Source organism: Ischnura elegans, chromosome 1, assembly GCF_921293095.1.
Source record: "Ischnura elegans chromosome 1, ioIscEleg1.1, whole genome shotgun sequence".
NCBI classification, from domain to species: Eukaryota; Metazoa; Arthropoda; class Insecta; order Odonata; family Coenagrionidae; genus Ischnura; species Ischnura elegans.
In genome coordinates, this window is record NC_060246.1 from 25384634 (window position 1) to 25410648 (window position 26015).

Consider the following 26015-nt stretch of genomic DNA (forward strand, 5'->3'; position numbering starts at 1 on the left):
ATGCATACCTAGTTTTCGGTTGGCTATTTGTTTTTTGATGCGATTCTGAGACACAAATGCTTCTTACTTGCTGTAGATTGTTAATCAGAATAGCAAAGACCTAGTAGTGCATGGATGGTTTAATCGAAATGCTGAAGGGATCCGTGGATGATGCGTTAAACTTCTAGTTTTCTTCTCAATAAAACATTATTTTTTCTATAAATTTGCAGTTAATTTACTCATAATCTTTCCAATAGAATGTTCTTCTTTTCGTTAGCAATATTTTTCTGCCATCAGTACATTATCCAACTTGCTGACACGTTCAGATTGTGATTGTCCCATTATACTACCAATCACTTCAGTTCTATAATCTTTTCTTATTATTAAACGTATTCACCATAAACCAGTACTTCGAGAGTCTTAGGACCCTATTTTAAAGTTGGTTTCATGAAGGTCTGAGGGTTCATTCATTGATGGGAATAAAAAATTACACACCCTGGATGTTTAAAACGTCGAGTAAAAAACGTTATTCTTTTATATTCAAATTATTTTTACATTTTTTCGTTTCCTATAATAAATTTTTGCCTGGATAAAGGTACGTCTTATGAGCATTTATTATTCCCGAGAAATATACACTTGTATTATCATTTCCAAGGAGTAATTATTACATGGAATTAGTGAAACATAAAAAGTGACATTATTACGATGGGTATTTTCAATTAGATATATGACATCTATGAAATCACACGTCAAAACTCATTGTCAGTGGACTCGAACACGTGTATCTCGGAGACTCGATTCCCTCAATAAATAACATTCAATAAATAATCGTACAAATTACTGTTTTTGAGTCCTAAAAATCACGTTTTGAACATGAAAAATCCCAAAATTTTCCGGGGGAGGACCCCCATTTGCCCTGGGGTTATTATCCATACATCCCGGAAGGGCCCCGAAATCTCCGGTAAACCCTCCCCCCATTTCAAAATCCTGGCAACGTATTGAAGAAAAAAGTTTTTTTAACTTTCTTTTCGAGCCGAATAATAAAACATTTTTCAAACGCTAAAATGGATAGTACGTACTCTGACAACAATCAATCGCGGTGCCATTACGATACAGCGAGAGAGAGAGAGAGAGAGAGAGGTCGCCAGAGAGACCGGCGTGTTTATCAACTACGACGCGTAGTCGGACGTCATATTTTTGCCGGACGAGTACTGCGTCGGAACCAGATTTCAGGCGCGGAAAGGATTTTTGAATAATTCCAAAATGTCCCCAATTAAGAGACAGTAAAATTACCTATGCATTTAATGGTAATTTTACTATTTTATACAATTTTCAAATAAATGCAGGAATCTTGAGCAATAAATAAAATGAATGCAGCGTGATGAATGTAGACCCCTTCAGGGCTTTTTTGTCGTTCGTGGGAATCAAATTGTCTTATTTTGAATTTCAAAAATGCATTGGAAATTATCAAGAAATTGTATAAGAATCAGGTTCATTGGATTACCAAAATAGATAGATAGTAATAATCAGGGTTGAATGATTTTTGGTAAAATTTAGATTGAGCCAATGAACTTATTTTACATCGAGGGTTGAGTGCGTTGCTGCGATGTGGCTAACAAAACCTGTATTATGATGAAAAATCACTTTAACCTTGGAATAATATGCATTTAATTCGTAGCTTTCATTTAGAAATGTACGTTATTTCCCTTAGGTACTAGATACCATATTTTTTCTGGAACTCTTTCCTCTCTTCCTGCCTTTTATCTGGTCACGCTTTGCACAGTGGTGATAGGCAAGATCGCCCATACTGACTCTCATCTCCATTGGAGAAACAGATGAAGAAACCGATAAATAATTTTTTTCCGGCCAAACGTTCTGGAGGTCAAGTTGACCGCAATTTGAAATTCAGCAGGCGGAACGAAGGCAGATGAATAAATCTTGCATTTCCAGTACTGAATCCTTTTGTGCGAGCAATGCGTCGCAAATTTGGAACAATGGCGGATTAATAAATATTCTGTTTCAAGTACTGAATCATTTGGTGCCAGTAATATGTGGCAAAACAATGAGATTTTTAATGCTAAATATATTTAGCACCTGAAAGATGAAGACAGCATAGCATTAAAACAATGAGGTAGAGGACCTGTTCAGTGTCCAGCCTTGGAAGAAGGCCAGTCCATTCTGGAGACGGATGGAAGTTATTTCTATGGTATGCTTGAGAGTAGAGGTCCGGTGGGAGATTTTGAAACACTTTTCCTTAATATTATAGTGCTCCATGAATAAATGATATTGATATGATTGACAAGCAAGTGTATTGAAATTGTAAACCTACCGTTTCGTAAGCGTTTTACAAAAAAATGCATTCTCCAAAATCGTTAATTAATTTGCCAGAAGTGATTAAGGATTTGGGACAAATTTGCGAATCCAATTGGGCAGATCATCGTGAATTTTATTCTCAAGGCACCCACTGGCATACAGGCCGGCCAATCGCGAGCGCTTTACATTTCATGATTAATAGGTTTTTCACGACCTCTCTGATCTTTAGAAATTAAATTAATCTGTCGTCCTTCATGATTCGAGCGATGGTGAACGGTTTATCTCATTCCGATGAATTCAAAGAACATTTGAGAGTGATGGAGTGAGGATTCAGAAAATATACTCAATGTCCATGACTTTAATAATTATTAAAGGCTTATCTTTCCAGCTGCTTATCCTCAGAAAATGGAATAAAATGACATGGTGTGTAATCGTGGAAGTTAAATTATGACCTGACAAACCAGCTGAGGATCTCTGGCTAAAATCATCTCGCCGTGCTGCTTTTGAATTTGCGCATCCCGCAATATACTCTCATCGTATACGGACATTGTTATATCGAACAGTAAATTCATACTGCATTTCATTTGATATTACCATTTTAATTCAGTCATTAAGACTTGAAGCGCAATAAAATAGATCCAAGGAGATAAAAAAACAGGGTTGAATATTTAAATTTGGTCACCGTGAATTGTTATACAATAGAAGCTAATACTTTTCCCAAAATGGATTTTAACTGAAAGGTTAGCACTTCCGCTATTGAGATGGATGCAATCAAGTTATTTGGTTTTATTATTTTAGCGTACTCGTCATTTCGATTCAAGAAAAATTACAAAATTGACGCTCTTCATCAGGTTTTATTTTTATTCCCTCAATTACATATTAAAATATTTATTGGAGTGTAGGTCAATGTACATAACTACCTTACATTGACCTACACTCCAAGAAATATTTTAATATGTATTAAACGAGGTCATGATAAGAAAAAAATATCTAATCCCTCAATTACTTACAACTCCCTATAGAAAGTGACTATGTCAGTATTTTTCACAAGGTCCGCATTCGATGTCAGTATTTTTCACAGTATTACGCTCTTAACCCGTACTATTAGTAGGCGGCCATGGCTTGCAATGGGAAGGTGAATGTGATTTGTCCAGGACTCAAATATACTTACTGGCTAGAGCACCAGCTTGCTGTAGGAAGAGTTTATGTCCAACAGGAGAATGGAGAAATATTTCCGTGTGCATTCGGGTCACTCGCTGAGAATGAGTGCGTTTGGTCGCAGCATTCCTTTCGCCGGGTGGGACGTACCCTTTTCCCCTGACGTATTCAGTTAAAAGAAGGATGAAACTCATTCCACACAAAAATAAACAACAAATTATCTTTTAAATTCCATTTAATAACCTTATCTTGAACGAGAATGACGATATTGAAATGATTTTACGGCGTAAATATTGTGCTGAAAGGATTCCTTGTTAACTTGGCGTACATACCTAAAATTAATTCGGTAGTTGTAGCTATAAATGGCAATAAGATATACGTAATAATATATCATTCAAGGGTTGACATGGTGAAAAAGGTTGAAATTTGGTGCTATAGAAGAATGATGAGGATCAAACGGATCGACCAAGTAATGAGGAAATGCTAAGATGAGTAGGAGAGAAGAGAAGCTTCTTGAAAACATTGATAAGAAGACTGAACAACCGTATGGGCCATGTATTGAGACATGATGGCCTGATGAATAAAATCATCGACGGAAAAGTAGATGGCTAGAACGGAAAAGGAAGATCTCGAATATAAAATATGGAACAGAAGGATGTGAAAAGGAAGAAATACGTAGGTGTGAAAAGATTAGATGATATGAGAATTGAGTGGAGAGCTGCGTCAAGGCAATCTTAGGATTGTTGACCAGTGATGATGCTCGTACGTACCTATTATGTCTTCAAAGATAGATAAGAGTGTTGAATGAGTAGCTGTGCCAAAACTAGACATGGAATTGCTGACGCATGGTATGATGTTGAATCTTTCGAAAGGCTTCATTAATCCCCATCTCCTCCATTTGGACTGTTTTGAAAACTCTTTTAAAGATAAATCACTTTAATGCAACGTCAAGAAAGTATAGCAAACGATCTTTGGCATTATTATATTATTCTTCTATTCCGTGCTAACCTTTAATTAGTGTGATGTTTGCACTTGATTATAAATTTCGGCTACTCCCTCGTGTCTCGGTCACCCTTAATTTTAGGCCTATAAAAACTTCTTAAATATTTTCAGTGAAACATTGATAAAATAATTATGTTTTCTATTCTGCGTTTGATATTCATAAGTTATTTTTTCAAATAATTATTGAGTGGAATAAAAGGCATTTTGATGGTGGGAGAATAATTTTCTCCTCCTTACTTCCTCCATAGATTCCTCTCCTATCCTTCGGGTTCCGATTCTGTCGCGACAGACGCGAAAAACACAATGTCAGTGATGATTGAGTGGTAATCTGACAATGCTATCCCCTAGTAGTCTCCGTCAGGCCGTTGAATTGTTTGAGATGGATTTGATAATGAGGCCGGTAGACACGGATTAACGAATGGCTGCCAACGCGATGGTGATATTACGGGCGCCGTCTCATTTACAGTCGTCTGAATTCCCGAAAAGTTATCGCTCCGCATGTTCGCCACGCCAGTGTAGGCGTGAAAAGTGACGGTGGTTTAGAAAGACACTGGAGAAAGAGAGGCGAGATCATGGATTAGCGATTGAGTGCAACTGATTCTATCGAGGGCGCAAAAAGTACGTTACGCAACTTCATATTGCTGCTTCGAGATCTGTGCATGGATGTGTGAAACATCTACGGTGATAAGCTCTCGTTAATGGCTTTTCTTCCAGTAGCACTGGCTGGAAATATCTAAATAATGACTTTATAACTATGTTGAAATAGGAAAAACTAGGGAATTGAATGGTATCGTACGGTTTTTCCTATTTAAGAGGTGAAACGGAAAGAAGGCCAGAGCATTCTGCTTAAGAGCTATTTTTAATGGAAAGAGCAGGGTTGAGATTCGTAAAAAATACACGTCATTAGTTTAGTTGGAGATGACCGTGGTCTAGCCACCGCCATTTATCTGTGGTTTCATCCGCAAGTGCAGGCACGGTCCAAAAATTACACAGGGGAGAAAAAATCGTTTGCTTTGACCGGGATATGCAACCAGGTTCAATATTTTTCCACATTTTGCGCTCGCCATTTCTTCAAAGTATTCCTTCGACATATACTTATCGAATTAAAGGTGAATTATACATGAAAAATTAAATCATCTAAGATTTACGAAGCCGTTTTACACGCCAAGACTAACCCTTAAGAATCGAACTTGCATTCAGAGGAGAATAAATGCTAACTTATAGAAAATGTAGCATTAAATCATTCGTGCGTAGCACTAATCGTGACTTTTCAGTACCTGTGATTTGTCAGGTCAGAAATAATTAGCGGGAAAGTAGCGGGAAAGTAGCGTGAAAATTTGAAACGCGGATTCGCATTCATTTTTTTTAATGCGCTTTAAAACCGTGTTTTGTAAGCTCTAACAGTGAGACCTCGAATAAAATATGTGTAGCAGGTAAAGACCGATGTGATAGAGAAGGAATACGTAGATGCGACAACATTAGGTGTTCGTTTTCTGACCAACTGGGCTGGAAGATGAGCTAGAGAGACAGAACAAGCGGCGCGCGCCGCAATTATATTCCCAAACTTTTAACATTCGTATAGATTGAGAGAAATTAATGATACCAAAATAAAATTAATATAATTTTCTCCGAATAACAAAAGAATCACACATAGGCCTAAATCGTTATGGATGTAAGTTATCAGTCGTCTACTTTTCACCTAACAAAAATACCAAATTTGTCCTAAAACTTGTCCTATTAATTTACGCGTAGCAATATTTCGCCTCAATTAATCATAAATTTAAGAATTGCATAATGGAAATAAAGGATTAATAAGCTTTCTGAGTAAGTTTCAAGTCAGTGTAGCCGATCAGTTTCCGGAAATAGAATGAAGAAAATAAAGTCAAAAGAGCCGCTATAGTAGCGGGAAATGAATAAAATATTTAAAAAATACTTATTATTTTAAATTGCGCGGAAAATATTTTTCTTTCAATAAAGTGGCCAATTTTTTTAAGAAATTGAGTCACATTGGATAGCGGCATTGTCTTTATTTTATGATTTGTCGACAGTGCATTGGTTGGCTTATGGAAAATCACTAGGAAAAATATTTCCATTGAAGCCCATCGTGTGAGCTATGTTAATAACCAAATTTGGAACCCTCCACACCATTGCATTTATAATCACATTAACGATCCATATTCAAAGATGCGAGAAAATACACAGTCACTATTAGGGTCGATTTAATAGTGTACATTATATGTTTTCGAGTCTGAAAATTGGTATTTACGATTCCTTCAATTGCATAAATTTACCTATTAGTTAATCTGAGTAATTATACCTCACTTCAGCTTTCAAATAATCTCAGTTCAGAATTACAACTGCACCATATTTTCGTAAAAGTTAACGAAACATTATTACGTAAGCTCTAACAGTGTAAACCAACCATCCGTGTATGTTTTTGAAGATAGAACTTGATTAGAAACTATAATGTTTAATGACCTGTTTTCACGATCCATTAACACGTACTCATGCATGAACCAAACTAGAACAGGTTCTATATTCTGTACATGCATTCGCACTATGGCAGGGTAGTTACAGGGTGCATTTTCGTGTCCATTCACGCGTTCATACATTTAGATATTAACGCGTACGGGTTAATGTATCGTGTAAACAGGCCTTATGTTTTATTGATCACTTCTTCATTTTACTTCAATTTCTGTAGTTTTTGAAGTTTTGGTCGAGCCTCAAACACTGCAGAAAAGGAAGTCGGAAAATTATAAGCACGTAACACATATAATTACAAGTAGATAATATTCCTGTATTCATAGCGGCCTTTTCGTGGTAGTTACTTATTGGTAATATTTAGCATTTGTAACGAGAAATTGATATTTGACTCTTTAAAATCCGCTATTGATCAAATTCTTTCAATAATTTCTGAACAATTCTCATTCAAAAGCTTCGTTAGACTTACAGAAAGTGATTATGAGGGCGGAACTATGGTTTCACAGGAGATTTAAAATGCGAGCAAGAGAGCCATTATACAGTATTAAAAATACTAATAAATATCCATAAATAACATAAGAAAGTCTCAGGAGATATTTAATGGAAGTTTTTAATCTTCAAAGTAAAGTACTATCCGCACCTATTTTAATGCTAACCGACCTGGTTTTCGGCAGCTCATTTTTCTAGGCCTTGAAAATGACAATGAGCTGAAATCTGGGACGATTAACATTAAATAAGGTCTAGAATTTGAAATTGTGATTAATCGAGAATAATTGCAATGACAACACTTTTTCCACGATTAATTTTAAATATCACGACGGGTTTCTACAATCAAGCCATTATCAAGTGCATAAACAATAATTGTCGACAATTAAACAACATAAAAGCAACCGGGCATATTTTTTAAAAAAGTGTGGGAGTTAGGAAGTGTTATAATTGCTAATTTGGAACTCTTCCACCACGTACAAGGTTTTGGTTTCCATTTGATTTATCTAGATTCCTATTTGGAGCACATGCACTTCTCTCTAACGTCTAGAGAGAGTATTTCAATTAGAAATTCCCGCTACAATGCTCTTTATGTTGCCTGGGGGAGAGATATTTTCCATTTCGACTGGGATGCTCGGCAACACCAACAAGTAGGTTGATTGAACAACACACATTGAATTAAGTCGCCAGGCAACGCGGAGATTTTTCTTTGTATCCAGGTACTCCGTCAACATCGCCGGGAAACACCGTCTGGCGATTACCACCATATGTAGACGTAGTTTAAGAAACATTTCAATTCAATTTCAGTATCTGTTGAGCGGCTGTTTGATGCTATAATATTGCAGAAGAATGATAGGTAACGTCCAGTCGTAGCAAATTTTTTTCCATAAAAGTCCAAAGCTGAGAAGCTAATTTTATCGTCCATCCTAATTTATATTCATTGCTATTTTGCTTTCTAAGAACCGGCCTTCCGAAGACGGAAAGATTTCAAGCCTCCACGCTACGCTATGCGTTTCAAGATTTCTGTAGACACTACGGTGTCTGTGGCTTATCGGTGTTTGCGGAGTAAGGTCTGTTGCTCCGCTTCCGTTATTTTGAGCTTCGTCGCGTCTGCTTTCAGCGGCAAGAGGGAAATGTCGCTTGGGTTTTGAGTTTCCTCCGGGTTGAGGTCCAAGTCCAAAGCAAGGCTGCGCGAAGTCCTCTTTACCCGTCTAGAAATAAGAACGACCTTGGTCCCCCTATAGGCTACACTAGGAATACCTCAGATTTTCATGGGAGATCTGGAGAAAAAGTAAAGGAGTATATTTAGTAAGTGCGGCTGTTGTTTTATTTTGGTTTACTCATACTTTCGGTGAAATAGAACACCCTATATACATAATAGGCAGAGCCAAAGGTTATCCCAAAGATTGAGTTTGAGAAATGTTATTAGGATTGAAAGAAGCGATGGCGCAAATACATGATATCTAATTTGGATAATTTTGAAGGCGACAACATTCGCTCAACTCTCGCATCAGTTCATATTTTCGCATAATACATGTTTTTCTTGTCTTCCAGAATCTTGAAACGTGGTAGGGTAAATTTTGTTTAATTAGTTTAAATATTTATTTGTATTTCACATAGGAATCCAAGAGGTTTAGGAATATCCATCGCATCGTCCATCGCATTCTGCCCATACTCTGAAGCATTTTGTTTGCGACTTATCACGGAAGAAAATTTGGCCTCAGTGATGTATTTCTTTATTTACTAATGAGAAATCAGCTATTCGTCGCGGCTGCATATATAAAACTGAGGATCGCAAATTATAATCAGCCGAGAAACTGCAGTCGATGTATCAGTGCCTTTTGTCAGTCTAAAAATGATTTTCCACGGTGAAATATGCTTTCGTTTCAAAGGGTTATGTCCGTTATATCCTCTCTGTTATTTCTCCTATTTTAGTGTTATAGACTGGAAAAATATTTACAGGAAGTTATATTTTTATTTGTATTAAGCAACGCATAAAATTAGTATTTTCATTGCATTTCAATGATAAAATGGGGAGGTGTAAAGCCTACCGAGAAATGTATTCAATTCGGGAAAAGTGCAACATGATTTACCTCTCATTTTTCTTTGACAAAACAACCTGTGATATTCTCCAAAGTTTAAGTTTTACAATGGGCAATAAATATGGAGCAGAAGTTTGCAGATGCCAAAGTTATGCTTGAAAAATGAAGGTAACCTCAAATTCTGCTCTTGATTATTTTGTACCCCTCATACAGCCATTCCGAGGAGCTTTAAACAACGAATTTAGTAGCATATTAGCAGGCCACCCGGCGTTGCTCGGAAAGGTTAGTACCCAGAGACATGGGAAACTTGGAAGCTGGATTTCATCATAATGTAGGATTTTTATGTTTTCTCTTTAAGCGTGTCAAGAGGTGAGCCTACCTGGCAGGATGTCCATCCGCAGAAGTTGTACGAAATGATGTAGCAAACGTTAATAGGAAATTTACGATCGGACGCAACCGAAAGTAGTTCTATGGGGTCCGGGAGCATAAGCTGCACCTATGTTCCAACTTCGGTTGCAATCCGCGCAGCCGTATGGAACGTATAGCGGACAGACAAATAGACATCCTATTTTATATATAGATGTTACTCATTTTTAGGAAATCATATATGTCGTACTTGATATACATCAACCATTTCTTGTTGGCACAAAAAGAATTTGATGAAAAAAATCTTCTAAAATGGATAGACTTTGCAGGTGACAAGAGAATGCCCAAACACAGTTTCAGATTTTTAGTGTACCAAATTAATTTTATTATTATAAAAGGTTCGAGATCAAATTTGTAATAAGTGGTCTCAACAACCTATATATACTCTACTTTGATGTCGATAGGCTACCGTTTTGAATTTGTCGGCATACTGGACCACTTTTTGGCTTTTCGGTGTAGCTATAAGCAACTTAGTTTAAAAGTTTAACTTAGTTGGCTCCTCCTTAGCAGAGTACCCTCTCTGTTTGCGCAGAGACCTGCTTAAACTTTGAGTAGTACGAGTCCTTTTCTTTGGGTATCGAGCACTCAAGCAGTGACCTCTCTCATCATTTCGTTTTGACATACCATTCCTTTGTATTCCCTCGCTCATTTCTTCCCCTTCCCCGCCGTATCTTAGCAAACAATTCCTTATTTTCTTGTATATCTCCTATCACAAACCCTTCTTTATCTCCTTGAAATTCCAGCTGGCATTTCGGCGAATAACTTTAAGGCCTTTTTTTCCGTAGTTGAAGATCACAGTCCTTGTTGGGTGCATAGTCTTTTTTTGTCTGATAATACCGATTTATTCATTCAATATCAACAGAATAATTGCAGGGTGAAGATTACTTCACGGCATATCTGTATAAAAAATAACTGCTGTCGCTCCCTAGCCCATTTCACGCCCTCAAAGTGCCCCTTTTTCATTCCACGAAAGAGTAAGCATGGCAGACTGTTGATTCCTCGCTACGGAATGTCTTCTTCGGTGATAAGCTGTGACGTCATTCCTTTGTTCCACCTTTTTGTTGCTGGTTGGCCGCTTTTTAACTTTATACAGCGCTACACGAGTCACCGCGCTACCCTGCCGTCAGACTGCGATGAATGCCCATTGGTTTCTCTTCTTCATTTCTCAATCAACGCATAACAGATGGCTGTTCTTGCTCGAAGCTTGTGGGTAGCAGAGCAAACGGGCGATGAGCCTAATGAAAAAAACATAATTCATTGGAAGTCATTGGCGGCAACATTCCATGAAGAAGGTGTAGTAAAGCTTGTCCAAAAGCACGACCAATTCCTCAATCTCGGCGATTATGTCGAAAGGGTACCACAAGTGTGCTCAACATTTAACAATGAAAAAAATTTTAATCAATCACTTCGTCTTCTGATCATGACCCTTCGGAGGTAGAAAACACGGCCCTCGTACATTGCCCATTTTGGCTTATTTGCATTGGTAAAAAGGATTTTAAAATAGCCACAATAATGAACATAATATAGGCTGGTATGACCTTCCGCAAGTCTATAACCAATAAATTACTGAAACAAAACTTCTCAATGATTCACGATATAGTGATCTGCTCGCTGCCATGTTGAAATTCATCAACTATGAATGTAGATTTGGAAAACTACAAGAGATGGAGGTAGTTTACAATGAATTTATAACACTTTGTTTCCTCCGGGATAAATCGGCCGCAGGGCAAATAAATACGTGGTGATCTTTCATGCTAGCTAGGTTGAATGGTGTATAGCGCGAGATAAATTGGCCAATAAAGGGTTAAAGTTTACCCGACACTTTATTTTATAGCCATTTGTTGAAAGAGTAAATTTTGAAAAATATAGCAATCAAATTATGTATTTAAGATCATTTTGCGATTGTTCCCCTCCGCATTCAGGTTTGGCTATTAGTATCATCCATTTGTGGTGAAGTTTTGAAATCAATAGATCTTGCAACCCATTTTCAGTGTAGTACGGCTCAATACATTTTGTTTGGTAAGAAGTTCAATAAAATTGAGGGTATTATTAGAATGTGGATAATGTGCTCGGCCATATATGACGCCTTGCCCCTGCATTGTGATATTTGATATCATTAAAATTGAGCAGCATCTTTCTCAAGGGTGGGTTATACATATATTTTTGGAGGAAATTGTGTATATTAGGAAGGGTTAGAAGTTTTTCATCAAAGGAATTTGAATGAGGAAATTGATGGTAAAATAAGAATTGGATTGAAACAAATGAAAGGAAATACATAGTTTTTCCTTTCATTTGTTAGAAAGAACTTCCACAAAGTTGAGCCGGAGACTATTGAGATTAATTGGATTAAAATTTCTTTGGAATTAATTTCATCGTTAACAGTTAGTCCGTTTTTATTATCTTGAATAATTCATGCGTGTAGACAAATGTTAAGACTAGACCTTAATCTGAGCAAATGCACGATGGTAGTTTTCTTGAGGAAGTCGACCAACTACCCACAAGTGTATGTTGCGGGAGGATTAACATAAAGGCGACAGGTGAAGTGAATTATGTGGGAGTTGCCATAACTCCGAACCTAACGTCGGGAGCACATACGAGAAATATTTGTGGCACAGTTCTGAAGAAGCTAGAATTAGTCAAATATGTTGTGGGAAGATTTCAGGATGAAAAGTGTAAGGGAGGTGCTTTTTCGCAGTCTTCCAGCCACACCTTGCATATGCAGCGAGCTTATGGGATCTGGCGCAGAGAGACTTGATCCCTGAACTTCATGAAATACGAAGTAAAGCTGCGCGATTAGTCAGAAACCGCTACGAACGTACCGAAAGCGTTGCACAGATGTTAAACGGATTAGGCTGGGCGCCGCTGGAGACTCCGAGGTTGCGTGCCACTTATTGTTAGATTGCTTGAGCAAATGATAATAGGGTAGACATATTTCCGAGCTACACGCAGAACATCATATCAGAACCTCACTTTTATCCCAGTTACAACAGAAACAATATAATAAAAGAGATATCTTCCCGAACGGATGAGTGTAGGAATCATTTCTTCCTTTCAACAATGAAGGACTTTAATAAATTCTAGGCGGAACTTTGTCAGAGGTTCTTCATTCGGAAACGGATGGTGTTCTAAAACTTGAAGAACCCACCCAACATTGAGGCGGCTTGCGGGGTAGAATTTATATAAATTATGGCAATACGAATTGTTTTTTTGACGATTTAAATACATCTCATCGACCAGAGGCATCCCTCATACTTGCTTCATGATATTTCCCCAATCTTCCTTACCCGCCATCAACTCATGTGATTCATGCATTTCCCGCACGTAGGCGCTATTTTCCTAATATAGTCATGTCCGGCGCTATCAGTATCCAGTTATTGTAATTCCATGCACTCCTTATAATTCACATATCTGATTTCTCAGCCTTTCCGTTTTTCTCGATTGGATTCCATTCTTATGGACAGTTTAGATTTAAGGAATCTCTTGTCTCTGATCATATATAAGCATTCTCTTCGTTGAATTTTGATCCACTCCTCGGTGTGCCGACTTTTCCTGAATTTTAAAATCTACGTGTCACTCTCTCTCCTTTTGCATTCACTTCCCTCTCCTCTTCTGACGCTTTCATTTGAGAAAGTTATTTATAAATATCTACTGAGAATTGCTTTCTTTTTTTATAAACAAAAACAACTTTTTCTACAAAAATCTTCACAAAATTTATTTCGAGAGATAACATTTTTTTTCAATTGATTGGTTTAGATTCTCAAATACGGCACATGAAAATACTGTTCAGTTTTAAAAATACTCTTTAAATAAAAAATATTCAGATTTTCCTCACGATTATAAAATGGCGGCTCACTCATGAATTGGTTTTGAAATTTCTTCCAATTATCATCAGCAAGGAATAAGTTTTAGTTTTTTTACATTTAAATTATATTTACATTTAAATAAATTACAAATTTACATTTAAATAAAGTTATTTTTTAAATATGCTAATTCAAGCTCTATATTTTCCATAGTAAAAATAATACAATTCGATGTTTTGTATTTTGGGATTCACATGTACCTAAAATATATCGGACAAGGGTTAAATGTGTTTAAAAACCATACATATTTAAGTACATTTTACAGTCTCCATCATTGAATTACCATGCATTGTAATCACTTCAATTGGTTTTTTCTTTCTAGGTCCAACCAGTCTTGTGTCTGGTGCTGAGTGGGGATACAAGCTAGATGACTCTCATGGTAAGTACATAAATCGTTTCTCAATACATTTTTGAATGAAGTTTCACAGTAAATTTCAGTTGACCTTTAGAGACGCTTTAAGAAACAATGAAAAATGAATTTTCTTTAAATTTACTTGTAATGATAATTTTATCTAATTTTATTTCCTAAAAATGCAAGTAACGACATTGCAAATAATTGTCAATTTTATTGTTGTTTGTATCGCTATCTGACGCCTTTGAATTGATATCTTGTGTTTTGGTATAATTTTTACTTAATCCTGAGAAATGCTAATCTTTTTACTGCATAATATTAAATTTTTGCTTATTTCTTAAACATATATGTACAACATATACGATATTATTTCTCAAATCAAATATCAATTATACATGCTTTCGAGGGAGTTGATGTCATCCGAAGCAACTCTTCGGATTTTATCTCAGTTTGACGTTTCGCCGCGTCAATTATTATGCATACCGAGTTTTATTGGGGCGATGATTTCGGAGGGAGCGTGATTCAAAGATGTATATCGTTCTGTACACTTAGGAACTTTTCATCTGAGACTAAATTAATGAATTATTAATCTCCTCTGTCCCATGGCATTATGATGGACCAGCTGAAGCTATTGAGCCAATGTAGTAAAACCTAATATAATAAAACATTCCCTGGAGTAACATAAACTAATTTGAATGTATAAAGTATGACTCTGGGCCTAAGAACAATTAATGGCAATAGGGTGGTTTCCTATTATTTTTTTATTGCCTATATCGGAAGATTATTACTCCTGGAGTACGTATTTCACGCTTTTAGATTTTTAAATGACAATATCTATTTTTCGCGATCAAATGAAAAGTGAAAATTTTCAAGCGCGCGAAAACGCGACGGGTAAGGAAATCTCTCCGAGTGACGTATTTCTGGTTCCCCCTCCCGCCTTGTGAGGTGACCTTGATCGAGGCTCTGAGCGCTGATAGGACGCAGGATGCTAGAGGGTAGCTGAGTACCTTGCTGTCTGGTAGCGCTTGGCTTAAAAAAGGTTTATTAATACCTTATCAAACGAAGAAAACTTTCCGACCTTAGCCAGTTTTAATAGGTGATTATGAAGACATGTTTCCCTGAGCTCTGTGCCTCATGCATGCATTAGTAATCTCAGACGATGTATAACTCCTATCTTCTCCTATAGAAACTAGGTCCCTGTGACGTCACGTGGAGTGGCATCGCATGGGCGCCAATCTGGCCCTTTTCAAATGAGGATAAAAATGGACCATTGCCATTCGTCTAAACCGGTATTTCTAAAACGAAATAATTTTTATATTATGAATACAGTAATTGTGGGTAATAAATCGCAATCAATGCCTTTCGGTTTCTTTGATGAAGGAAACTACCCTATTGAAGCATCATCACGTTGAATCCGATGAAGCCCCGTGTGTTATGTCGGATATTGGCAGCTGTTTGAAGTGATCTCCAGTGATACTGCTCAATGTTGTGCTCTCCATTTTCGAATCATGGCTTTCATCTCAGCCCGTGAAAAAAATTCAGCCTATTGCCAAAAACTTTTGCTTTAATTTTTTTCCACAGTCCACGCAATGAATCCATGCTAATCCACTCATCATTTTTTTTGAAGTGGTTATTCAAGGGAAAAGACGCAATAAATTTGCGGTAGACCATGTAAATGAGTGTGATGCCGAGATATTCAATTAATCGTGAGCTGTTACAGCTTTTTAAATTGGGCCTAGACGTATTTTACTTCAGATGTTCGTTTACTTTGAATGAAATCCTCCATGAAAAAAATATTTAACAGAGCCGCTTTTACTCATCTTTTTCGCATCTTTCTAGAGTTATGAAATTCTCCATGAAAAAAATATTTGACTTAGCAGCTATTTGACCCCGGATCGCCCGATTGCCAGTCAGGTACCAGTATTCCTTCGGTATTGATAAGCATTTTATTTATACTTCAAGAGCATTCCTACTGAGTGAGACTGAGGAATACTTTCCTGCTGTATTCCTTCCGTATTCATCGATATTCCCTCCAGTATTTCTCGATATTCCCACCGTATTCATTTTTATCCTGCTGGCAGTACTTATCGGTATTCCTGTACTGTATTCATTGGTATTACCAGCAACGCCACCAAGGCATCTACTGAGGTATTTCTGATACAATATTTCTCGGCATTTCGACTATATTCATTGATATAAGGTTACCAGTATTTATCAGAAGCACTGCATTTAGTGCTTCATTCAATGCAGTGAAACATTTAACTTAGCACGCAGTCACGTGAACGGGTGCACATTTATTAAATTCGCTATGAATAAAATACCGATAAATACTCTACACCGAGGATTAAATTCGCCACGAAAAAATCATTTGCCTTAGCCGCTACAGGATTTCCCGATTGCAGGCGTACTACCAGTTACACCACCAAGCCATCCTCTGAGATTCACCTTGGATCCGGTATCCGGGTTCGAGTCCCGGCTAATCCAAATAATTTTTTTCGCTGCGAACTTCATCCTTAGTGTAGAGTCGGTATTCCTATTTTATTCATTAGTATTCCACTGGCAGTATTTATCGGTATTCTGACTGCGAACTTAAATGGATACAAAGAGATTAGCAGACAAATAGAAAGAACTGTCAATTGGGGTTACTGACCACCACACCACCGAGGAAACTATCCATACCTATCCACTTGGTTATGTGATTTTCGGGACGGCTGAAAGGTTGGGGAAAAAATCGGAGAAGAACCTTTGAAGGCTGAATTTCTCCAAGTTGCATTTTTCCCTAATTCATATGAAATTCTTACTCTGGACTGCAGCGGAAACTTCCGAGAAAAACATCCCATTCTTCAAATGGAATATCATACAGTGTCGCAAAGAGGGGGGTTTTGGGAGATAAAACTCCTCCCAGAGCTCAGATAAAATTTTAAATTTACTCTTAAATTTGTACTTAATTGGATTTATATTAATTATAGAATAGTGTAAGGATTAATAAAGTATACCTCAGAAAGCCGTAGAACTCACCATTCCGAAAATATCTGAAAAAAATTCTCGGGGAGGGCACTCGCACCTCCCGCTTACCCTGGCTGATATTCCATAACCCCCAGACCCTCCAGTATTAGTTGCGCCTATAACTCCCCCTGGCCTTAATTCCTAGCTGCGCGCCTGATATCAGATACATGGATTACATTTGCGGTGTAGACGTAGATGATCGAGCGACATTAAATGTAAGATACCGCAATCAATTTTTATAGAACTTGACCTTTTCGAGGAAGTCTTTAATCCGGTGTGTTGCCCTCCCGCGCTGAAGCGGTGCCATGTTAATTACTCTGTGCAGGGAGGCGCATATCCTCCAGGATGTGCGAATTCCAAACAGGCTCATACTGATTGGGAGTTTCCCGTTAGTGGGCTGTTTTACGCAAGAGAGTTGACCTATTTCACCGTGGCTTAAAATCATATGGAACTGCAAGCACTCATTTACCGCAGCCTCCTGAGAATGTTTATGATATTTCGTTTTTATCTAGTTTGCACTAGGGAGACCATTATGATTATGTTTTGTCACGATTATTGTCATTTGATCATGAGATTTGCTCAATATACCCTCATAGTCGTGACAAATTATTAATGAACCACTTCTTCAATGTAATTTAACTATAAAGTACTACTAACCATATTTTAAATACTAGCTATAAATTAAAAAGAAACCGAAAATGTGCACTTGCTCCGATAATTTAGTTCGTACAAATTCCTGGGTAAGAAATAATACGTATTTTTAAATTTCAATTCGAATTTTTTTTTTAACTATTTAGGGTTGAAATTTAGCATCTTAATGCTAATTTGTAAATATATTTAAAGTGGCATATTTAAAGCAATGTCTCTTTCAATTAATTTACATGAATGAATTTATGTGGTTTTATTTTGTATAAGCCTTCACGCCACAGTTGTAGTTCACAGAAGCAGATCTATCTTAAGTCCGTATTTTATATTTATGCTTTGGATTTACCATTCTACTATTTTATTTGTATTTATATTTATCTTTTATCAAAATTTAAATGCAAATGCCATTTAAAAATGACATTTTATTCTGATATTCCATTTGAAGATTCAAACCCGGATACCGGATCCAAGGTGGATCTCAGAAGATGGCTTGGTGGTTTTACTGGCTATTTAATACTAATTAATACTGCAGGAATACCGATAAATACTGTCAGCAGAATGCCAAGAATACAGCAGGAATATTAGTAAATACTGGAGGGAATATCGATGAATACTGAAGGAATGCTGATGAATAGTATTACCAAGTATTAGAAGGAATACTCTTGAAATACCAGGATGACGGAATGCTGATAAATATGTACCGTAAATAATGTTAGCAATGGTATGGCTGCTAATTTCGGACTGTTTCATTGTTTTCTGCCTCACTTCATTTAGGTAACAGTTGAAGGGACATAATCTTTCTATTAGCAGTACGTCGTTCCGCTTATGACACGTGGAGCATGTGGCATACTTAAATGGAGAGGTAATAACTGAGGCGGATAGGGTAGGATCGGCGGATATACTGACTTTGGGAGTTGGAACAAAAATTGAGGAAGAATGCATTCTTAGATCACGACAGAATGAGGCAACCAAGGCGATGGCAAAGCCAGCAAAAATATTTCATGACTTCACCTTGAAAAGGGCACCTTCCGAAATGTAGAAGATTCTCGTCGCGAAAGAATGCATCATTTCCGAATATATTTGCACCGAAGCATCTTGAAAGAAAGCTGCCAGCATCACAAGCCCACAATGGTTTGCTAAAGCTGCCAAAGTCATTAAAAATGTTACACTCCTTTGCGTGGCCACAAAGGCCTTCGGTACTTTTTTTTGGCTCTTCGCCCAGAGATGCTGAGAGATTTTGATGGAAGATCAATGGATGAGAATAGCAATGTAGCCATGTGGGTGATGACTGGCAGATTAATTTTCTGCCATGTACCCACCATCCAGGCGCAGAGCCATCTGTATGCCACGGGGACGCAGCTCATACAACTCCGCGGAATTTCAGCAGATGCCTGTGCCATGAACTATGTGAAACAATCACATGAGTTGATTCTCTTAACATAAAGGTGGAGAGATGAATTAAGCCCAAAGTAAGCTTTTAAAGAGCGCATTCATAAATCATTACCACCCGAAAGGAATCGACAAAATCGATGCCAATATTGGGTGAGCATAAAGTAAATATTAACACAAGACTTGGTTTACAGTAACAATTGGAATTATCAAGGATTGAACTCGAAAAAAAACCGCTAGCCATTTATCATCAGGCTCTTAAAACTGTTTTTAAATCACATTATCTCCATTCAGTTTTATGTTTTAAAAGCCTTCATATAAAGTATTAAAGAATTACGTAACAGTAGATCAGTATTTTAGAATGACGAGGGAGTTCAAAGGAGGACCGTTGCGAAAACAGTACAGGGTACCTGTATTCGCGCAGCGTCAGTTACCAACATTTTCTAAACGTACTCTAATCCAAGAATTGATTCGTCGATGGATTTCGATTTTCTGCAAAGTCATGTGACAACTCCTCAAAGTAGGTTGAAATCGAATATCGCGAGAAAAAAACTTTTTCCCTGGTCATGATTTTGATAATTTGTGACTTGCAATATCAAAAAATAAGAACATGCTCTCATTTTCACCTCGTTTACGCTGCTTTCATTGATTCTTTCAGCTCTTCATGAAACCTTAAAGATCGTGTCCTCAGCTATTTGAAGGGCGCGAATCGGTGATAACCTTCTAATTTTTCGATGAAAGAGTAAATCATTTAAGTTATGATAATAACAGTAATTGTAGTACACCAATAAACTCGCTGAACTGTCTTATTTCTTTGTTCATATCAGAAATGGTAAATTTTTACCCACTAATACTGCAATTAAGACCTCATAAGGAATGAATTTTACTGGTATAGTAACCAAAATAAAATTTTAACAAGGGTTTTTATTTGTAGCTCTGCAGAGGTCCGGGCTGAATTTGATGACCATGCCTTCTTCATTACTTAAATAATGTCATTGTGAAAGAAAATTTTGCACTCACTCCCACATTTCGTTGGTTTTAGCTAGTTTGTGTGAGACTGCACGCGACTCACGACTTTGGGCACCGCTCCCTTCTAATCCGGGAAAAATTTTCATCTGTCAAATATTCGACAAAATCTACGCTAAGGATTTCTATCTCGATTTATTCAGTTTCAAACCACTGTGAGTCGCGACGTGTCCCTCGCATAGGAGCAACTCAGTAATCGCGATGGATATGAGAATTGTAGGCTATTCCATTCGCATTAACTCACGATGCGATGCAATGAGGCAAAGATTTAAAATAGCGAGGGTAAATATAAGTGTATTCGTTATTTACGCTGCCCTCTTCAAGCTTGAAAGCTTTTATAATACTCGCGCGTTGCCAAGGGCGAAGGCACGAAAAAAGTGCGAAGGCAAGTCCCACGCTTGTTTAAAAACAGCCGCGAGTGATTAAGTGGCGTCACGCAGCTGGCGGTGGAACAGAGGTAAGTCAGAATCCATTACAGACTCACACACCACATTTGAAGCATGGAGAGGTCGAAATTAATTTTAATTTTCAGGTTGACTTGAGTTCCAGTTTCTAGGGGTAATGGAAGGCATAGAAAAAAACCAATATGGCATGTGCCATTGTTAATTTATTAGAATTTGGAGATTCGTATACTTTAGCTGATCATTTCTTCTTTTCCCGAAGCTAGTTCCTGTCATTCTCTGTTGTTCTTCGTCTTTGATTCCTTCTTCATCCGTCCCAACCACTTCCCTCATGGTGACTCTCTATCTGTGACATTTCCTTAAATTATTCCCTCCACTTTATTACTCACGTGATGGGCTCGTTCGCCATTATATAAAATTGTCGATTGCGATAGTTTGAAAAAATTGAGAGACCCTTATTTTTTCGTTTTTTGATCCGTCGCCTACTCCTCGAGGTATTCGTGACGAAATATCGTCAGGCTTACCCCTTCCGCTGATAAGTTCATGACGTCACTGACTCTTGCCGAGCGGCTCTCCCGCTTCTCATCTACTTCTCGGCCTCGTGCATCAATCTCACGTGGTTCGTTGTCATTAACACTTTAATGAGCGATTCTTTCCTCAAATTACCGCTTCAATCAGAACGGCTTAATGGACCATAACTTTAATGACGTCACAAACTCATGAAAAAGTGGTGGTAACTTTTTTAATTTTTTTATGCTAAGGTTAGGAGAAAATGGCTGAATGGGGAATATTTTTTTCGTAATAGCTTATCTTTCCCATCACTCAACCGAAATATCCTATCATATTATGACTCCGGTCCTGAGTGAATGGCCCCATCGTAACGTCGTTTAACGTGACTCACCCACCAAATCCTGCTCAGACGTATGGTACTCCACAGATTCCTTCCTGCTCCAATTATTCGGTAAACCTCCTCGTTTGTCACGCAATCAGTGACATTTAATTATGTTCCGCCAAAGATATGGATATTGCAGAAACATAATCGCCATCAACTACTACCGCAAAGACAGTTGCGATACTGTCCTTTTCCTCAACATAGTTAATAGAGCATTAATTCGTAGGTGACAATATTGATAGCACAAAGTAATAAATTCGTTGCAATAAAGTTGAAATCGGAGTATTTATACGATTGTGTTGTAGCTCTAGGCATATTTTTACATCACGAATCGGCTAAATGCCTACCACACCTATAGAACTACGCGGCGAGTTATAAACCTGGTATCCCTACAGACATTTCATCCTTAGAAGAAAAAAATTAGTTTTTGAGGCTGTTCATTTATCTTCAATTTCACTTATATCAACCTGAATCCTCTGAACCTTACTTTGAATGTCACGATCGCTTTGTTGATATCTTGTAAATAGAAATCGGTCCCAAATATTTGCAACTCTAAACGTCTTGTGGAAACGTTATGTGCTCACCCACGTATTGTGAATGCAGGCTATGTACACCATATTTAGTATTTACCGAGTTCTACAAGTGAGGGACCATGGAAGCCTATTTGACCATGGAAGCCTATTGAAGTGGTCTCCGAACCTGGTGAAGACTTCGACAGTTTTCCGGAGATTCTGGGAAGGATACTTGCAAGACACAATACACGCTCCATTATGCCGGCGCTAACTTTTAAAAAATGATCCAAAAGAAGAATTCGTGGTCTCAAAATGTGCGAGTTGGTGAGAAATCATTATTTTTTAAGTTCCAAGATCGTGCGACGTCGGATAGCCGTGGATAGGAAGTTGGTCAGAGGTCCTTCCACGTAGCCTGAAATTATCTATGACCTCAAGGTCATTTTTCTAATTTCATTCTCTTAAACATTTTTTTTCTCACCAATTCGCACATTTTGAGACCACGAATTAATAAATCGGATTAATTTTGAAAAATAGGCGCCGGTCTGACGCACAACTATATCCCGCCAAGAAACTCCGTAGCAGCCTGGTTCACGCGAAAGATTTCCCTAGAGCTTACCACGTAGAGTATTTATGCCAGATACCGAGCGAATACGGAAAGGTGTGCATTGGAGAACCGTACCCGACAGTGGAAACGAGAATTAAAGAACATCGACGTCACTTCCGGCTGGGCCAACTTACTGACAATAAGTCCGCAGTAACAGAGCATTCTATTGACCTAGGTCATGCCATAAGATGCTACGAGGCAAAACTGCTCTGCCACAAAGGATTCTGAGAAAGAATCACCAAGGAGGTGATGGGAGTACAATTAGCTAATAGCACCTTCAGCAGAGACCAAGGGCTAAACATCAGCGACACCTGGAATCCAATCATAAAAATGGCGGGAAAAACAAACTGGCTCCTCCAATCAGAACCAGCCTCGGCTGATTCGGATTTTATACAAGCCCGCGGCCTCAGCACCAGGAATCAACTATCCCTGAGGGTGTTGAAGAAGTATGTTATCGAAATGTCCTCAACTCAACGAAATATCGTCAGAAATGGAGTGCCTAACCCGGTGGGAAGCCCGAGAGACATTCTAAGCCACCATTCGCCCGGAAAGAATCAAATCTTTCTAGCATGTATCAAGCTTTTACGGAACAGACCGGAGCTTCCTCTACGTAATCGCCTTCCTCATGTGTCTCATCAGTTTGAATTCTCAAGGGAGCCTGACGATTTGAAATCTTCGTGTTAATCGCAGTCAATTTTGGCACCCGCTGGCACAACGGCGACTATTGTTGGAGATTTCGGCTCCGAGGAGAGGGAGAGGGTGTTGATGTGTCTATCACTCCAAGAAAAAGTAAAAGGGTTGAGTTGGGCTTCGGGAAAGGGCCATTTTGAGTTGTGATTGGCTGGGGGGAAATGGTCGTGAAAAGGAACAATCCAATTGCTTTTTTTTAACGCATATCGCTGGCTACCATCGCCGTCGAATGTTTATTCACGGCGGAATGCGCGTTGATCTGAGTCGATCCGCGTCCGAGTGGGTTTAAATTTAAAATTTACGCCATCGACTCTTCGTTCGGGTCGTTGGGAATTCGTTTTTGCCGTGCTACTTCAGCTCGGTGGGATCTTTTTAAGTTGCGGGAAAAAATATCCCATTCTATGGCGACGATAATCGTAGTCACGTGGAGCGTACATCTGCGCATGCGATTGCCAGATCATCAGACGCATTGAAGTGCGGCTCGTATTTATTTTACGACCCTTCGCTCAATTTCTTCTCAAAGTAAACTTAATGAATAATGCATGAGTGAGTGCGGTTGGGACTATAAAAAATGATGCTATCGAAAAACGGAATGATCGACGTCTCTTATTTTCATCCTGGGTCGTAAACGAAATCTAAATTTTTAATCAGAAGTTAACAAAATGACGTACTACTTCAAATACACTTTGATAATAATAGTAAGATATTTATCAATATTCATTCGTGATGATTAATCCCTTGAAATTATGGTACGGTTATCAAATTGTGTAGTCACGAGGAGGTGAAACTTCTATCTGCCCTCATTGCAATTTTATGGCAGTGTGCTTTATGTTCCATGATCTCACACAAATATGTACCGGCGTAGTTTTTTTAATCGCTTTCACCCTTATTTTCTAGGTTTGCTGCGGCAACTCTTTCTATTGCGATCTATGATGCTTATATTTAAAATTTAGTTTAAACAAAGAGCGAGTGAAGGAAATCAAGGTAGATTGCGGGGAATTTTTGTGCCAAAATTGATTTCATTATTTTTTTGTAAATTACCTAAAATGGTACCTTCAAGCTACCGAGTGCTATTACAGATGGTGGGTCGACCTCTAGATATAGAGGTTACCTGCGATATAAGCAAGTTTACTTGTGGAACAAGCAGTTGTGGACAAAAAGCGACGGCATTCCGAGGTGGTATGGGTCTATCCATGAATAAGATGGGCGATATAAATGATACTCAAAGCCTGTGAAGATGCCGTGACTTGGAGACGGTAGGCTGCCAACAATTATGCCTCCCATCACTCGGGGAAGAGGTCAGCAGCTCTTCTTCATACGAGGTAAGGTGGAGACCACAGTACTTAGTACAGTAACACTTATTTCACTGTAAGCGTGTTAATACTAACGTAAACAGCTGTTGTACTGCGATGGCAAGGGACATTAATATTCCGAGGAGTCGCAGCTACTCTATTTTTGAAATATCAGACGTGATGGCATTCGTTGATAGCATTTGCTTTTTATATGTGGACGGCTGGTGTCCTGCCACACGCATTTTTTGCGGCTTGCGGGGTAGTATGTAGATTTAAATTAACTCTAATAAAATTTTATTCCCTATTCGTTGATATTTATCGATTAACATCTATCTCGAAGTATTAGTGTCTTACTGGAAGGAGAATAGAATTTTTAAAGGCAGTAATTACACTTCCATTAGTTCTATGGAATAGTTGAAATAATAATTTTCACAAGCGCTAAAAATTCAATGTGGGAGTATATTTTCAATTCTCCACATTCCATGTTGTTGATAGGGTATGGATGACTGTTCTTCATGAATAAATCAGATTCAAGGATATGGGTACTAGGGGATATGTTTCGATACCTAATAGCTGTCCTGTGTGAGCGGTATATCCGCAATTGGCCCAAGATCACTGGCCCAGTCCCCCAAAATAAAGTTGAATTGCATACCAATTCATGTTTTGTATCAATTGTTAGTGTCATTTTTTTGCAAACAAACTCTTATTTCCTTTCAGAACTAGAATATTCTTGATTTACTCCAAAACGATTGGGCTTTTCCTTGACCCGATAAATTTTCCATATTGGCACTTAAATGATAGTAGTCAATGGTTATGCGCATAAACTTTTTTTCTGTGGGACAAGGGATCTATGTCGGTTTCCCGATGTATTACTTATATTTATTGAAAGCGAAACTTCATGGCGTTGCAGTAGACCTGCTCCAATCAGGTGACCAATCAAAATGAAGAGGACCAATCACAAAACACTATGTTTTGGGCTGGTGAAAATAACAAGTTTTCACGCCGCGGGCCCCTCAGTAGGCTGCAATCGAAAAAGAGTGGGGAAAATTGCAAATTGATGTTTTTTCGTGGTAGGAACCTGCAACTTTGCAATCGTATTTTAAAATGGTTGAAAATCAAAGAACGGGGTCAATTAATTCACCGTTGTCTAGATACAGGAATGCAAACATGACAAAACATTTAAAGATAAGACGTTTTTCAGTTTTCTTGGAAAATTTCAAACATTATGCACCTGCTGACCATTTTCGAATTTTCCAATATGATAAAAAATGGTATTATCTATTAATTTGATACTCCTCTTTTATTTTAACGTAGTTTGAGAGATTTTCAACTGACAATGAGTTTAAATGCTCGTGTAATTCAAAATGACGTACACTACTTTTACGCGATTAAAAAAAATGGAACATTAATAGCGTTTAAAATATGGGTCGAAATATTCATATTAGGGGATTCACTGAAG

At 37.9% G+C, this 26015-nt stretch overlaps 1 protein-coding gene across 1 annotated transcript in view; it reads left to right on the forward strand.

The window, feature by feature from the left end:
• The window catches only part of LOC124157594 (putative carbonic anhydrase 3), a 114276-nt gene that overhangs the window by 59723 nt on the left and 28538 nt on the right, over window positions 1-26015 (forward strand). The window contains exon 2 of the mRNA XM_046532448.1: window positions 14070-14126. Coding sequence (XP_046388404.1) covers window positions 14070-14126 — 57 coding nt within the window. The remainder of the gene's footprint in view (window positions 1-14069; window positions 14127-26015) is intronic.